General features: G+C 35.0%; 1 protein-coding gene across 1 annotated transcript; it reads left to right on the forward strand.

Moving 5' to 3' along the window:
• Window positions 1-6,807: 6,807 nt before the first annotated feature.
• Window positions 6,808-13,717, forward strand: LOC106107381 (probable 3-hydroxyisobutyrate dehydrogenase, mitochondrial). Its single transcript, XM_013288221.1, has 6 exons — window positions 6,808-7,015; window positions 8,363-8,545; window positions 9,198-9,315; window positions 11,348-11,558; window positions 12,862-13,018; window positions 13,534-13,717. The coding sequence occupies exons 1-6, from the start codon at window positions 6,881-6,883 to the stop codon at window positions 13,693-13,695; spliced, it is 966 nt and encodes a 321-aa protein (XP_013143675.1). The 5' UTR covers window positions 6,808-6,880; the 3' UTR covers window positions 13,696-13,717.
• Window positions 13,718-14,733: the final 1,016 nt, after the last annotated feature.

Genomic DNA, 14,733 nt, shown 5'->3' on the forward strand with positions numbered 1-14,733 from the left:
ATAGTAGCTGTTTAACAGTTACTAAAAAGCCGCAAGCCCTCTGCGGTTACAACCGTCCCCGTTGAAACTTCATCCCACAGACAAGTTGTACACAAACAATTGTTTAAACTCTCTCTTGTAGTTTGTTGTTATATCAATATTTGCTTACAAACACTACTTTACTCTTCATTAAAATGGTCTACAACTCATTAACAAACGTAACAACCATTTCAAACCACATGTTTTCAGAATAATTTTGTAGCTGGCTGAATGTTGGGTTAAATCACGTAAAGACTGAAAAACTATCGCATTTCCACTAATTAGTACATTATTTGTAAATTAAAATTTTTCACTAAAATAATTTCCCATTCGAAGTTACATCTTTACCTACGAGTACTAAGAGGAAAGATTTGAATTTTGTATGTATCGAAATAAGTCAAAAACTACAGTTATTATTTTAAAAATTCTTTCACCAATAAAAAGCTACGATATCAGCGAGTAACATAGTCTGTGTTTTTTTTTTTTTTTTTTTAATTTCAAGCGGTCGAAGTCGTAAGCAGCAGCAAGTGTAAGATAAATCTCGTAAAGTTTTAAAAAAAACTGCTGTATTTCCACCAATTAGTACATTCTATTCGTAAATTAAAAACATTTACTAAAATAATTTTACATTCAAAGTTACGTATAAAAATATTTTTCCAGCAAAAAAAATATGAGATCATTTATCTTATTTCAAAGGAAGTGCGAATTCGTGACTGAAATAACGTCGCGGGAAACTTTTCTCAAATGCTTTGTTAAGCTTTAAAAACATACAAATTCAATTTAAGGCAACATTCACTTGAAACGGTGGAGGTTTTTTAGCATTTTGGTGGCAAATCATGTTTATATTATAAATTCAAGAGTTTAGATGGATGGATTTTTCTTAGAGTTTGGAGCCTAAACTGTTGAACGGATCTTGAAATTTAGCGAAGTTGTAGAGGAACACACAGGTATAGCTTGCTTGCTTTGCTTTCTTTTAATTCCACGCGGACGGAGACGCGGGCGAAACCTACTAAAACTATAGATATAGATAAATCTGCCGTAAAAGACCCCATCTGAGACTTCACATGCACCGCGGGCAGAAAATAACTCAAACAAACATTAATCAATCGAGCGCTTAGTCCGTGCAATCATCTTCAGCTATACGTCCCCACGGAGGGGCTCGGAGTCTACCCTAATAAGGGGTGACTAGGCCATAGTCAACCACGCTGGCCAAGTGCGGGTTGGTTGACTTCACACATATCTTTGAATTTCTTCGCCGATATGTGCAGGTTGCATCACAATGTTTTACTTCACCGTAAGAACGTCGGATAAATTATGTACATATGAAAAATGGAAAATCACATTGGTACATGTCGGGATTCGAACAAGACCTTTAGATTACAACTCAAGTGTGGTTGTACTTAAATAAATAAATAAATAAACCACCGATCCACCGACGCTCTAAAGAAGTCTGACTCCGTGTAAAGAACAGGTATAACAGTTACGCACATACACCAATTTGGTAGAATATTATTTCGGATTAACATTCTAACCCGCTTAAACTATAATCATTAGCTCTTATCTGTCCACTGTTGGACATACGCCTTCCGCGATCTATCGGCCGATAAAAAAATCTATAATTTGCAGGGTAATTAAGTTTAGCTGTAACTTTGCTGTAATTTAGACTACCGTTAAGTACTTGAGAACATGTTTCTATTCAACCGTGTTATTTTGAATCTACAATAAACAATAATCACCAGTTGTTTAAACTTTATCATAATTCTTTATTCGACACGACCGACAGACGCCGTGGGGAATAACTTTCCTCGAAGCCAAAGCTCTACTTAACCTTACGACCGTTAAACATAAAAAGTAACTTGTAACATTTCCAACGATAAATCCCTCGTGGTTCCACTGTCTTAAGTTTTATAGAAGTTTATTGCTTACCACGCCAGCGCGGAATAGACATATTTTCAGACGGAAAATATAAATGTAGGTAAACGTTATTTTTAAGGTTAGAAGATAGAATCTAATCTAGAGGCTTATTAAACACTTGCTGTTGCTCGCGACTTCGCCCGCGTGAGATTAAAAAATATGGCCTATGTTACTTACGGATAAATTACCTTTCTAACGGTCAAAGAATTTCTAAAATCGGCCCAGTGGTTTTTAAGTTATTTAAATACATACAAAAATACTCTATATAATATTAGTATAGTTAATTTGTTAATGTTAAAATTTTGTAATATACTATAAAATTTTATACATATTACGGTTTCGTATAGGTACTGTTTTGAAAACTAAACTACTGTAATTTACTTTTTGGTAGTTAAAATTGAAAACATGCAATACAAAATTAATATAAAAATTCTTCGGCAAGCCACACTCGAGCAATATACATGAACCTAAAAATATGCTGGGAATTAAAAAGTTGAAACAGTAAAACTCCGGTCGGAAATAATGCGGTGAAGTTTTTTTCTCTGCCGCATAAAATAAACATTTAATTGAAATGCTAGGAGCCACTTTTGCTACGTTTACAAAAAACAACTTCAAACATAATACGTATGTCAGAACAGTTCCAAATGTGCTTTAAAACTGCACTAAGTTAATTCTACGAGCTGCACTGCCGTTTCTGTTTGAACATTTAAGTCAATTGATAAAAAAAAGTAAAGTATGGCAAATTTACCTGTAACGTACATAAAGGTCGTTTTATAATTGCTTTTGATGACAAAAGAAACAATAAAATTTAATATAAACAATTTAATTCTGACAAAGGATTCAAATCCGAGAGATTATCAACAGAATTATAAACCGATTTGAACGAAGCCTTAAAATTTGCAAAGATAACATGCCCGTAAATTTATCAAACAAAAGGTTATTACAAAACAATACGTTGAATTATAAATTCCCGGCTCTAATTAGGTGGAGCGGCGAGAAATAGCAGATGCTCTGCCATCTATAATGGTTAACTTGAAACCAGGGCCGGTTCATTGTTAAAACACAATACGGCCTACATAAATTAAGATAAACCTACACAAAAGTGCTTTCGGGAGTTACGGGATCATCATTAGGTATTCCGCGGCTCTGCAAGAATCCTGCTTCTCTTTGTTTTATGAAATTAAAACAATTGAAAACGAACATTTCCCTTTAAATTGTAATACAGCAAAAGTTGCAAAAGTAAAAGAACGTGAGAGTTTTTTGTCAGGCGCTGGTAAAATGAGAAAAAAAATATATATAATACATATAACCAAGTTTAGCTTGCTTACCATAATCGATTTATAATATAATGAACCATTATAAAACCACAGTTATAACAAAAAATGTTTTCTTTCAAAGTTTACGAATTAATTCTTAAGTAAGAGCCTTATCCGTCGCTTCTGTTTTCACCGAGAATTAGAACTTTTTCAATTGATCTTCACAAGACTTCTAAACTCGACAAAGCGCGCCTCAAGTTGTCTTAGCGTTATTTCAGTCACGGATTTACAGCTCCTTTGAAATAAACGGACAAATACAAAACCTCTCTAATTTGACTAGAAAAATACTAATATTATAAATGCAAAAGTTAAGATGGATGGATGGATGTTTGTTAGAGTTTGTAGCCTAAACAGCTGAACTAATTTCGATGAAATTTGGTATAGATGTAGAGGATAGTCTGGAAGAACATATAGGCTATTCAATTTAGTTTTTTTAATTCTACATAAGTGTGGTAAGTAACTCCGTAAGCGAAGTCGCGGGCGAAAGATATGTAGTTACTAATCATTTCTGAATATGTACAGTCAACTGCATAAATATGAATACAATTAAGCATCAGAAACTGGTACGTTCTTTTGGTTTCAGAAATACGTACACGAAGCCGTCCGTATTGTTTTGACTATGAATATGTACTAATGCTGAATACGTGCAACGTATTTTTGAAACCGTACGCCTGTACACGTTTTAGTTTTGTTTTTGTGAACATATTTATGCAGCTAACTGTACAGTTTATGTATGGTAATAATTCTTTAAGTTTGGATTGGAACACTGGTTAACATTGTATATTTTCGGACGTTTAGTTTTTTTTTATGCCAATTCAATCATGTTACCTTTGAAGACTTTACTTTGATATTATTGTAACTTTAAGTATTGTGATATTTTCTTCTGTTGACGATTATAAATTCGTTGCCAAAATTTCGTATCGTTTGTTTCATTACAAAGGAAACTGTGAATCCGTGACTGAAATAACAGAGACACCGTCTGCCCCTCCCCCGCGCACTCCGTGCACCCCTGCGTACCCCCGCCCCAACAAGTTTCGACTCAAGAATGGAATAACAAGTTATTATTTGGTAATGGAAAACAATAGGCTGGAGTAAGCTTTTGTGCGCGTTTTTTTCAAAAAGTTCCGACTTAACTTTGTTTAGAAAGGAAGACGTAGAAAAAGTTCGATTACTTCATGTAATGCTTTATTTACAACTAGTTGTTGCCGGCGACTTTGTCCACGTAATATTAAGATAAAAAAAGGAGCCTATAATATGCCCGTCTATGTTAGCTACCCTTCAATGAAAGTCCTGCCATTTAAGAGATTACCCGAAACAAACGTAGCTTGCGGACAGACAGACAGACAATTTTTTTTAAATACGATTTTTGTTATCAGCAACGCAAATACATACGAGTACATCATCTTCCCAAATTTTGGAATTTTTCATTTGATATTACAAACAGACACTCCAATTTTACAATTCCAAGTACAAAGGGGACCTAGTCTTCTAATTAACCCAGATCCACCAACAACACGGACACTGTTCCTTGATAATTAGATTATTTGAATCAAATTGAAGCACAGGATGGAAAATCAACGACATTTAATCCATAGAAATGTGGAGTTAGCTTTTAAAATCACAAATGTACGTGGCGGCGCCGAGACAAAGGAATCCGAACGTGATCTGAATGAAGACTACGAAACCTAATAACGATTTCTACTCTTTGCTCTTTGCTCTTTGCCAGTCTGCGGCCGCCTTTAATTATAACAGACTCCCTGTTTATATTGTACACAGTTCCCTTGTTACAATACTAGCAGATGTCTATTGATTCGCTTGTAGCTAACTATTGTATTAACGTAATCATTATAATATAATATTATAAGTGAAGTGAAGTGAAGTGAAGAGCGTCGGTGGCTCAGTGGTTTAAGCACTTGACTTGTAATCTACAGGTCTTGGGTTCGAGTCCCGCCATGTACCAATGTGATTTTCGATTTTTCGAATTTTCATATGTACATAATTTACCCGACGTTCTTACGGTGAAGGAAAACATCGTGATGCAACCTGCACATATCGGCGAGGAAATTCAAAGATATGTGTGAAGTCAACCAACCCGCACTGGGCCAGCGTGGTTGACTATGGCCTAGTCACCCTAACTTAGGGTAGGCTCCGAGCCCCTCGGTGGGGACGTATAGTGAGCTGGTGATGATGATGATGATGATGATTATAAGTGCGAAAGTTTAGATGGATGTTTGTTAGAGTTTGTAGCCTAAACCGTTAAACTGATTTCGATGAAATTTGGTAAAAATGTAGAGGATAGTCTGGATGAACATATATACTACTCAGTTTTTTTTTATTCCACGCGGACGGAGTAGCGGGCGAAAGCTAGTTAAAAATGAATCAAGTGATCATGCGTATATACTTTAGCACAAAGTCTAAAATTGTTTAGATTAACGCATTTTTTTTAACTGTCCTTGAGTCGCCGAAATCTATGTTTAAACAGTGGTATTATTTTAGCACTATAAATTTATCTTTATATTCTATGCTATTCTAGATAAACGATTTTAACTCTTGTTACAAAAGCATAAGGTTGATAAATCATTCAACTACAAAGATAAGATATACGCCCCCTAACAAAATATAATCAGCTACGTAATACGTTACTACGTTCTGGTTACTACCAGAATACATTAATATAAAACTATCATAATACGTTACAAAAATCTAACATTTTCGTCATCTGAACAAGATTGATGGACAACGAAACCGTAGACCTACAAATTATCTAGACAAATTATGATCTATCAATGTCAGGTCTGTTTTTAAATTGTATTTTCTCTTTGATTCTTTTAAAAAACACCGATGAAAAGATATCCAGCATTTTAATCATCGTTTCGTAGTTAAAAAGAACTGCTAACAGAAGAATGCAACCTAATTCGTATTTACTTCTAAACAAAAACTTGCTCTCAAATATAGTGCCGTTTGTTGATAACAATCTCTCCCTTATTTCGTCTTTCATTTTACTTGTTTCTCAAATTATAAATGCGAAAGTTTAGATGGATAGATGGATGTTAGAGTTTGTAGCCTAAACGGCTTAACGGGTTTTGATAAAAGGCATAGATATAGAGGATAGTTTGGAAGAATACATAGGCAACTTAATTTTTTTTTTAATTCCGCGGATAAAGACTTGGCGAGAACTAGTATTATTATAATTGCGAAAGTCAAGATGTATGGATGGATGTATTGATTGATGGATATTTGTGTTGTTGATAAGCAGCCTAAACGACTGAACGGATCTCGATGAAATTTGGCACAGATATAGAACAAAGTCTGGAAAAACACGTTATGTTACTTGTTCGTTTTGTAATCCTGTGCGGACGGAGTCGAGGGCAAAAGCTAACACTAAATATTGACTAAAAAACTACTATTGGTATCTATTTGACGTGTCAAAGTAAGGCACGTTACACGTTACATCACAAGTATTTTTCTTGTTCATTTTTTTCGAATAATTAACGTTATCATCAGAACAAGTATTAGAGTAAATATACCGAACAGAATATTCTGATTTGTGATTTTGTAGGCCGTGCCCGGTTGAACCAGTCGAGTTGCGTTCGCGCCGGCGTCGCACGTGTTTTAAAAATAAATAATCCAAGATGGCGACTGGAGTGTCTACCCGGTGTTTGTTAACGTTGTCAAAACGAGGATTTAGTTCGAAAGCTGATAAAAATGTCGCATTTCTCGGCCTCGGGAATATGGGAGGATATATGGCCGCCAATCTTGTTAAAAAGGTAATATTTTATAACCAAGAAAAACGAGTTGGCGATATTTTAATTAATTCCAAATATGTTACATGAGGTCGCATAACAAGTAAGCACTATAAAAAAATAAACAACCTAAAAATCGAATGTTGAACTCAGATCAGTTTTTTAAAGTGAAAATTAAATTATTTAAATGTTTAAGAAATTAATATCTTTAGTAAATAATCATTATTTTTTATGTGATAAATTGGCAAATAATTGAAATGCAAAAAAAAAAACACGAAATAAACACCATACATAAAGATAAATGAATTCGTATCAAATATACATTTAAAAATCTTAAACAAATTGCGATATTATTCATGAATTTTTAAACGTAATTGATAACGTATTTTATATTTTTGAATATTGTTCCAATAAAATTAATGAGCAAAATATTACTAAAATACCGGCAACAAAACTTGCAAAGTGAGATTAGACAATAATTTATCGATTTAATTATCATTCGACATTGACCGAATGACTTCACATACTTTGTCCTTTTCTTTCTCTATGTATCAGAGAGAGAAAGCTTATTCAAACAGAAGTTTGAGGCCGAACGGCATTATACATAAAAGATAACAATTTATTGAATAACATAACCTGTAAATATCATTCAAAAGATTTATTTTTTAAGATTATCTATTTGTCTTTTTTTTTCAAACATTTTAAAATAATCATGGTTGTCACAACACAAATAAGATTAAAAATAAAAACTATTTTTTTTGGCAAACTGGCTAGTTTTGTCTGATCTTTTTTTAAAACCTACAAGTAAAAAATAGTGGGTTAAAATGTAAAAAGTATTAATTAAGATTGTCTTCTTTATAGCTGTAGAATTTAAGAAAAACTGATCAAGGCACCATTAAGGGCTTCTTTGGGGGAAATTTAAAATTAAAATCCTTTAAATTTATGCAAATATCATGTTAAATTGTGCAGATGGGCGCTTTTCGCATGAAACATTTTGCGAAAGGTCTGCCCCGGCCCTGGCGGTACGGAATAACATTAAATCATTTTTATTTCATTGTATTTAAGTCAGATTACGCGGTAATAAAACACAGCCGGTTTTATACATTCAGTTTTTATTTTATAATTTAATAAAAAAAAAAAGTTTCCGTTATGTATTGAATGTAATTCTATGTTTTTGTGGCTATTTGTTTAAATTTTCCTCTTTTCAATAGTTGTGCTGGTTCAAAATATATAATTAAATAAACTAAAAAAAACTTAACTAGCTACCAACACAACAGTTGTATTGTTCAGAAACTAAAGAACTATCCATAGCGAGCTTTATAAAGCCTTTTGAGAGAGCTTTGAAAACTTCACAAAAACACATCGTTCAAGGGTTTCAACGTGCGAGGTTACGACCCGTCTAAAGACGCGTTGACTGCTGCCGCTAAGAACGGCATCAGTGGTGCTAACTCCATCGCGGCGGCGGTAGATGGCGTTGACGTGGTCGTGTCTATACTGCCAAGCAACAAAGTCGTGTTGGACGCTTACCTCGGGAAAGATGGAGTCGTTAAACACGTAAGTATATAGGTTTTTTTTATAACATAAGGTGGCAAACGAGCACGCGGCCACCTGAATCCGCCAAAGTGGCGAAGCAAGCTACCCATAGACATCCGCAATTACAGATGCGTATCCTACCCTTATCCGACGGAGGAGGAGACGCACATAAAGAGGATATTTCTCCTTCCTATGCCTCTACTCCACCGTCAAATCCACTTCCTCTTCCCATTCTCTTTTTATAAGAAAAGGGTGGTTTAAGGAAAAAAAAAAGAAAGGGAGTAAAATTAGGCCTCCAGAACCACACTCATCAAACGAAACACGGAATCGCTTCCATTTCACGCCTGTCTTCTGTGTGGTCGTGGTATTGCACTGGGCGCTCCGGCCCTGCAGTGCTAATATGTTAAGGCTGGCACTACCACTTTTTAAGGTGGAGTAATCATTTGATTCAAAATACTGAGACATTTATATCGATTAGTCACCAGTAAACAACTGTGAGTATAACCAAAAGATACATATAGCATTCAAATGGACCCATGATGTTATACTTGTTCTACTTAACTATTACTGGATACTAATTTTTATAAATTATTTGTCTCTACTATCTAAATCATAAGTGAATGTTGAAAGTAATAAATCTAAGAAAAACTATATCAATATTCTACTTTTTCAGGCAACAAAAGGCGCTCTACTCATCGACTCAAGTACAGTAGACCCAAATGTACCAAAACAGATATTCCCCGTAGCAACAGAGAGCGGTGTTAACTTTATTGACGCACCCGTTTCCGGAGGTAAGATGCAAATCAAATACGAACAACCAACAGAAAGCACAAAATTAGAACGATACAGGACCTAACGGTTATAAGGTTGCTGCATTAGCGATAGCACAGGTACCCGAAGGGTCCCCTCCTCGGGGGTACAAAGAAAAACCTATGCAATAATAAAAACTCTAGGGGGGGCGTCGCTGGAGAGGACCCACCTCCTTAAAGAATCGTAAAATGTAAAGTAGATATAGAAACGCAAATAAGACTATTAATAGTTGATAATAGCTAAGGGACAAACTTAGCTTTAGTAGCGCCCTGGGCGAGACTAGATGACGCTCTCTTTTACCATGACAGGGGGTTGCTAGTTAAGAGTATTTGGCAGACGCCTAGGGCGGTCGTCTAGCCACATATTACCCTCAAACATGCTATCAAATATCTATATTGGAACAAAAATATTGCTTACTTCTTCGATATCTTAATACGTGAATGAAATTATAAAAAATAATTTAATTAAAATGAAACACAAAAATGCACTACATTTAAAACAAGAAAATGTGTTGAAGTAAAATTGTAACGCCAAAACAAATAAAATGGTTGACAAAAATCGTATAATCTCTTGAACTTGAGCGACGCCCATTTTCTTATCACATACGTGGTCTTATCACCGAGGACATTTTTAATTACTATTGAATTTTGGTAAACACACATACGTCGTAACCATGCCAGATAACTGTATATTTAGAATTTTATTTTGACTAGCTGTTACTCGCGTCTTCGTTTGGGTGGAAATTAAAAATATAGCCTATGTTACTCTCTGATAACGTAGTTTAATAATGAAGAGATACTTCAATACATACAAAAATCCAACAATCTTTTACAAGAATAGTATAGATATCTACGAAGATTTTTTTGCGATATTGTTGGATTTAAATTAAGAAATAGCATTTCATATTTCTCAGTGGTTTAAGCACTTGACTTGTAATCTACAGGACTTGGGTTCGAATGTGTACCAATGCTATTTGGATTTTTGGAATTTTCATATTTACATAATTTACCCGTCGTTCTTACGGCGAAGGAAAACGTGATGCAACCTGCACATATCGGCGAAGAAATTCAAAGATATGTGTGAAATCAACCAACTCGCAGTTACTTAGGCTCCGAGCCCCTCGGTGGAGACGTATAGTGGGCTCGTGAAAAAATTCTTTTGCTAAATATTCCTAACGGCAATGATTATTTATTTTATTTTATCAAGTTTATAAATGGGTTGTTATTTAGTTATTTAATCACTCTTTATCAAAGATCAACAGAAAACATCTCACATTGGTATGACCGTGGCGCGAGATACAATTTTACTGATAAGATTACAAACAACTTACTGATGTAATTACTTACGCATTATAATAATCTTGTTACATTATTTAATTAAAAAAAACAGACACTAATCATTATTTTTAGCGTAAATCCGTCACTTATTTTGCAAATGTTCTTTGAAATACGAACAAAAAACAACATAGATACGAAATGAATGAATGAAATGAAAAAATGAATCCAGAGATAATTAAGATAATTACGTAAGAACAAGAACAGATATAAGTAAGCCAAAACATCGAGGTAAGGGTTTTTGGTACTGGAGGACGAAAACCCGGCGCGATGACCCTACGGGAGTAGGATAAGGCAGGGGAGATGATGAACAAGAGGAGATATATGTCTCTAACAGTGGAAATGTTTGTTGATTACAACATTCAAACGGCGATGAAAAACAGAGACAGCGATCGTAGAAGATCTGAAAAAAAAATTACATAGACTCGGTTCAAAGATACATTCGTCGCCACTGACAACTGTCGCGCTAGTATAAGTAAAAGCAGTAGTATAATTGTATAAAAAAAGGAACTCACTAATGATATACGGATTATGCAACAAAAATAAAAAAAAATAAAACAAACTGTGCAAAAAAGAGTACGGACCAAGAGTCTGTAGAAGTTGAAAATAATAAATTAAAAAAAAATGTTTGTTGATGAATGTTTTAACAACGGAAACCGGTAATATTTCCTTACAACAGGTGTGATGGGAGCCCAGAACGCGACGCTAGCGTTCATGGCCGGAGGTCGCAAAGATGACTTCACACGATCTCTGCCGATGCTGCAGGCGATGGGCGCGAAGCAGTTCCACTGCGGCGAAGTCGGCTCCGGACAAGTCGCCAAACTCACCAATAACATGCTAATGGGCATCACCGGCATGGCCACTGCAGAATGCATGAATATGGGCATCAAGTAAGTGAACAAACCATATTATAAAACCAAGCATTTCAAATTTTCTTAAACTTTCTATTGAACAGAACAAGGCATAAAAAAATATGAAATAAAAGAATGTATAAAAAGGTTAATCTTCGTTACTAGCATAGTGTTACATCATACTAATATAAATGCGAAAGTTTAGATGGATAGATGTTTGTTAGAGTTTATAGCCTAAACAGCTGAACAGATTTCAATGAAATTTGGTAAAGATGTGGACCTAGCCTAGAAGAACACGCGCGTTCGGAATCGCAGGCGAAAGCTAAACATTATCCCCCAATCCGTTATATATATCTCGATTTATCGAGAGTAAAAAGCGTACTGTAGTAATTTTACCGCCAAGGTAAAAAGTCAATAATAAATTTACTTGAAAACCATCAAGCTTAAGACGTAAAAAAGGAGAAACGAACCGAAACGAAATTGCCAATTCGAATTTTATTTCGCCGAGCAAAGTATCAATCCGCACGATTTGCTTCAATCATATTTGTATGCAAATTGAAGGATCTTTGGTGTTTTATTAAAATATATGAATCTACCACACCATATAAGGACTCAATCAAACTTTTCTAAAAACAAATACACAAATTACACGGCGCCCACTAACTGCAACACAAACCAACAATAAAAAAGGCTCCTGTGGCGCCCCTTTATGTGCCAATGACTCCCTTTTATGTCCGGCGCCCTGGGCGGTCGGACCAGGTCCTACTCTAACGCTGCTTTTATTGTAATGTCACGTTACCGGACAAACCAATGTGTACTCTGTGTCAAAATTCATATCAACACCACAAGATGGCGGTGTTCAATAATATAAAGAAATGTATTTAATTATTAGCTTTCGCTCGCGACTCTGTCCGCGTTGAATTAAAAGAACAAAAGAGAGTAGCCTATGTGTTCCTTCACACTATCCTCTACATCTATGCCAAATTTCATCGAAATGGGTTCAGCCGTTTAGGCTACAAACTCTAACAAACGTCCATCTATCTAAACTTTCGAATTTATAATACGACTAGCTTTCGCCCGCGCCTCCGTCCACGTGGTATTAAAAAAAAACAAAACCAAATAGCCTATGTGTTCTTCCAGACGATCCTCTATCTGTATGCAAAATTTCATTGAGATCCGTCCATCAGTTTAGGCTACGAAGTCTAACAAACATCCATCTATCCATCCATCCATCCATCCATCCATCCATCCATCCATCCATCTAAACTTTCACATTTATAATAATATTGTATGATTGCTATGATTAGTATGATTTGTCCTTTAAATTGTGACTTCCATTCAGGATGGGTCTAGACCCGCAAGTGCTACTGGACGTGTTGAACAACTCGTCTGCACGCTCTTGGTCCACGGAGGTGTACTGCCCGGTGCCCGGCCTCGTGCCCACAGCGCCCTCCAGCAGGAACTACGACGGTGGATTTAAGAACGAACTTATGGTTAAGGTAACGATGAATTAAAATTACACCATCTAAGATATATTGTTATGATCGGGTATTTATTGTTTACCTGCATTATTAAGTAAAGTCACACTAAGGGACTTCCTAAGTTAGCTTAAAGAACCATTGAGATATAAAAAATCTAATTTTAGCTAATACTAGATGTTCCCGTGCGGATTCCTCACTGAATTATAAAAACGTTATTTTTTCGTTTACATTTATCAAATTCTCAATTGTAAATGTCAAAATACCAATTACCTTACTATGGCAAACTTACTTTCTTGATGTTGGCAACTTATGTTCTCTTTCCCACATTAGGGTTTTTATCCAAAATATTTACCCCCTAAGTTTAATGGCGTGAAAATATATAGCCTAAAGCGTGACGTATGTAGGGATGTTTATTAAAAAAGTATTATTCTAAAATACGCTTTATTATAATAGATTATTTTAAATACGACAGCTATAGACTACTAAAATCTATAAGTAAATAGTGTATTATTTCTGTATTTCCCGTGTCCCAGGACCTGGAGCTGGCGAGCGGCATGGCGCTGGGCATCAGGTCCCCCATCCCGCTGGGCGCCGTCGCCACGCAGCTGTACCGCATCGTGCAGTCGCGCGGATACGGACAGAAAGACTTCTCCTTCGTATTCCAACTGCTTAAAGAAGAGGCAGAGAAAAAATGAAATAAATGAATTATTAATTTAACCGTTATTTTATTCACTAAAGCGTAAACACACACTTCTTTGTTGCCTAACATTTCAGCAATTACAGCATATTTTTGATTAATTCTTTTTTTAATAAAAAAAACCCTACAATTGCGTCACGCTTTAGGCTATATATTTTAACGCCATTAAACTTAAGAGGTAAATATTTTGGATAAAAACCCTAATATGGGAATGAGACCATAAGTTGCTGCCAACATCAAGGAAGCAAGATTGTCAAGATTTGTCATGTTATGTCATGTCATTTTGACATTTACAATTGATAATTTGAAAAATGAAAACAATAAAATAAAATTTTCGTAATTTCGTGCGGATCAAGCCGCACGGGAACAGCTAGTATTTAAATAATCTTGCAAAATTAGTATGCTTTATCAAGTTATCAAGAAAAGTTTTTAAATTACAGCACAGTTTCAAATAATAACTTTTCCAATCAATGAATAAAACTTTAATTGCAAAGTTAGGAAAATCTAACTATAACTTAAGCTAACAACCCTGTAATTTGAATTGATGTTATCGGCTTAGTTCGCTGGACATTTTCTTTTCCAATTCGCGAAATGTATTTAAACGAACAGGCAATTTGTATTTTATTAGAGCCAGTAGTCCCGGTATCTATCCGGATGATTTAACCCAATCAAATTTATATGCAAATTTAAAGGCTCGAGACCCTTTTATTAAAGAAAGGTCCCAACGTTTTGCATCAGCTTGTCTGGACTTTACGACTCGTAATCTAAGACTAAATCATCTCGGATAAAATTGAAATCGACAATTGAAACGTTAATAAACGGAACATAAAGACGTCTATCGCAATATTCCTTTAAATTTTTACCTTTCAAGGAAAACTAGCTAACGCTAACTTATACGTTACTAGATGGCGCTGTTAAATATTAATGGAGCATGAAAATAATTAAAACATTTAGAAAAACAAAATAAAAACTATATTCATACGCTCACATAGATTACCTTTTATTTTTAAATAAATGTTTATCCACAAGAGTAGAT

The sequence above is a fragment of the Papilio polytes genome, unplaced genomic scaffold (assembly GCF_000836215.1).
Source record: "Papilio polytes unplaced genomic scaffold, Ppol_1.0 DF822067.1, whole genome shotgun sequence".
NCBI lineage: Eukaryota > Metazoa > Arthropoda > Insecta > Lepidoptera > Papilionidae > Papilio > Papilio polytes.

What these genes read in the sequence shown, in the direction of transcription:
- LOC106107381 (XM_013288221.1), top strand. Translation starts at nt 6,881, where the DNA reads ATGGCGACTGGAGTGTCTACCCGGTGTTTGTTAACGTTGTCAAAACGA. An exon ending in TGACGCACCCGTTTCCGGAG is followed by an intron (nt 9,316 to 11,347) that starts GTAAGATGCAAA and finishes TCCTTACAACAG; the next exon opens with GTGTGATGGGAGCCCAGAAC. An exon ending in AGAACGAACTTATGGTTAAG is followed by an intron (nt 13,019 to 13,533) that starts GTAACGATGAAT and finishes CCCGTGTCCCAG; the next exon opens with GACCTGGAGCTGGCGAGCGG.